General features: G+C 54.5%; 1 protein-coding gene across 11 annotated transcripts in view; it reads right to left on the reverse strand.

The window, feature by feature from the left end:
* The window catches only part of LOC308160204 (calcium/calmodulin-dependent protein kinase type II delta chain), a gene marked incomplete at both ends in the record, with an annotated part of 61566 nt that overhangs the window by 57660 nt on the left and 1406 nt on the right, over positions 1-2500 (reverse strand). For all 11 annotated transcript variants that reach the window (XM_080534102.1, XM_080534101.1, XM_080534109.1 and 8 more), the window contains one exon: positions 885-979. In XM_080534102.1, coding sequence (XP_080390228.1) covers positions 885-979 — 95 coding nt within the window. The remainder of the gene's footprint in view (positions 1-884; positions 980-2500) is intronic.

Here is a 2500-nt window from a genome sequence, read left to right on the forward strand (position 1 = left end):
CTCTCCTTGCCTCCCCATCCCTCTCCCTGCCTCCCCACCCCCTCTCTCCCTGTCTCCCCACCCCCTCCCTCCCTGCCTCTCCCATCCCTCTCTCCCTGTCTCCCCACCCCCTCTCTCCCTGCCTCTCCTATCCCTCTCTCCCTGCCTCTCCCATCCCTCTCTCCCTGCCTCTCCTATCCCTCTCTCCCTGCCTCTCCTATCCCTCTCTCCCTGCCTCTCCCATCCCTCTCTCCCTGCCTCTCCCATCCCTCTCTCCCTGCCTCCCCCTCCCTCCCTCCCTGCCTCCCCAGCCCTCTCTCCCTGTCTCCCCACCCCCTCCCTCTCTGCCCCCCATCCCCTCTCTCCCTGCCTCCCCTCCCTCTCTCCCTGCCCACCCATCCCCTCCCACCCTGCCTCCCCCATCCCTCCCACCCTGCCTCCCCTCCCTCTCTCCCTGCCTCTCCCATCCCTCTCTCCTTGCCTCCCCATCCCTCTCTCCCTGCCTCCCCATCCCTCTCTCCCTGCCTCCCCATCCCTCTCTCCCTGCCTCCCCATCCCTCTCTCCCTGCCTCCCCATCCCTCTCTCCCTGACCCCCCATCCCCTCCCACCCTGCCTCCTCATCCCTCCCTCCCTGCCTCCCCTCCCTCTCTCCCTGCCTCCCCATCCCTCTCTCCCTGCCTCCCCATCCCTCTCTCCCTGACCCCCCATCCCCTCCCACCCTGCCTCCTCATCCCTCCCTCCCTGCCTCCCCTCCCTCCCTCCCTGCCTCCCCCATCGCCTCCCCCATCCCTCTCTCTCTTAGCCCCAAAGCCCATTCACAGTGTGTCACCACAGTGTGTCACCATGCCGTGTGTGTGTGTGTGTGTGTGTGTGTGTGTGTGTGTGTGTGTGTGTGGTTACCTACCTCTAGCAGAGAGCTTCTTGGTGTTGATGATTTTGGCAGCATATTCCTGCCCAGAGGAGATTTTCAGACACCTCCTGACCACCGAGAAGGCTCCCCTGAAACACACACACACACACGCACGCACGCACACACACACACACACACACACACACACACACACACACACACACACACACACACACACACACACACACACACACACACACACACACACACACACACACACACACACACACACACACACACACACACACACACACACACACACACACACACAGTATATTGCTATTAGGCAGAGCTAAAGCTTACAGTTCACAGAACACCATATGCACTCTTCTCAATCACATCTGTGACTTAAACACAACCAAGCATGAATGAGACCAATCCTGACCCACCCCATACATCCAGTACACACACACACACACACACACACACACACACACACACACACACCACACACCACACACCACACACACACACACACACACACACACACACACACACACACACACACACACACCATTAGGGAAACAGTGCATTAGGATGCTTCTAAACGACAACATAGGATTTCAGGCCCATGTATGTGGATCAGGCATGATGGTGAAAACTAGGTCATGTTTTAAAGGGGCATTGCGCCGCTCTCTCTCTGAGCTCCGGGGCTGGAGCAGCATGCTGCTCTCTGGTGAGCCAGACGGGTCTGTTTCCTTACTTGTCTCACACACACAACTTGAACTTTAATGTCTTTTAGGTTGCATAATTATTATTAACAACTTGCCGGCTGGGTACTACAGCTGGAAGATTAGCCATGTAGGCTAAAGCTGCTCCATTTTACCGCTTTGCTGCTGTTAACTAATGGGGACTGTCCACGAAACTATAAACGAATAAACTAAACTAAACTCTGGTCCAGGCCCATAGGTCGGGGTGTGTTCTGTCCAGGCAGGAAGCAGGGACGCAGGAGGACACTTTGACATGCCAACATTTGTGTACAGTTACAGTATGTTCACCCCCTTTAAATGAACCCCTTGGGGGAGCGTCCTGTGTGCCTCCTGCTCTCACCCTTCCCAGGGCAGGGTCCCGAAAACACAGATGAAGCTACGGTCCTGGACTATACTATACACACACATATATATATATATATACACACGCTTATACACACACTCACACTTTCCATAGGAAATCTATGTATGAAAAGTGTATGTATCTATGCAGTCTTGGATGAGGCTTAGTCTGTGTCCCGGGAAAAGTGGCCCTCGAGGTCTTATGGTGTTTCGCCCATATCGGGCTCTATCTGCAAGACAGGGGAGGCTGGTGGAGGTAGAAATCGTGTGTTTGACACCATTCCTCATTCCGTCCCATGCATTACAATGAGGCCATCCTCTGATTTCTACCTCCACCAGCTTTTCCCGATGTAAGATAGGACACATATGATAACATATGAACTGATTTGAATGGTATTGTGGCTAAATGAAGCCTACAAATGCGTCTTCTAACGTTACGAGGCTCGAGGCTTCTCGCTCCTTCATCGGCTGCGTTGGTAAATCCGCTCTGGAAATCTGATCAGCACTCATGGAATGCCTCTCGTCCAATCAAATCACTTGGGTCCCTTTATGACGTCG

This window comes from Nansenia antarctica (genome assembly GCF_963989245.1).
Source record: "Nansenia antarctica genome assembly, chromosome: 6".
NCBI classification, from domain to species: Eukaryota; Metazoa; Chordata; class Actinopteri; order Argentiniformes; family Microstomatidae; genus Nansenia; species Nansenia antarctica.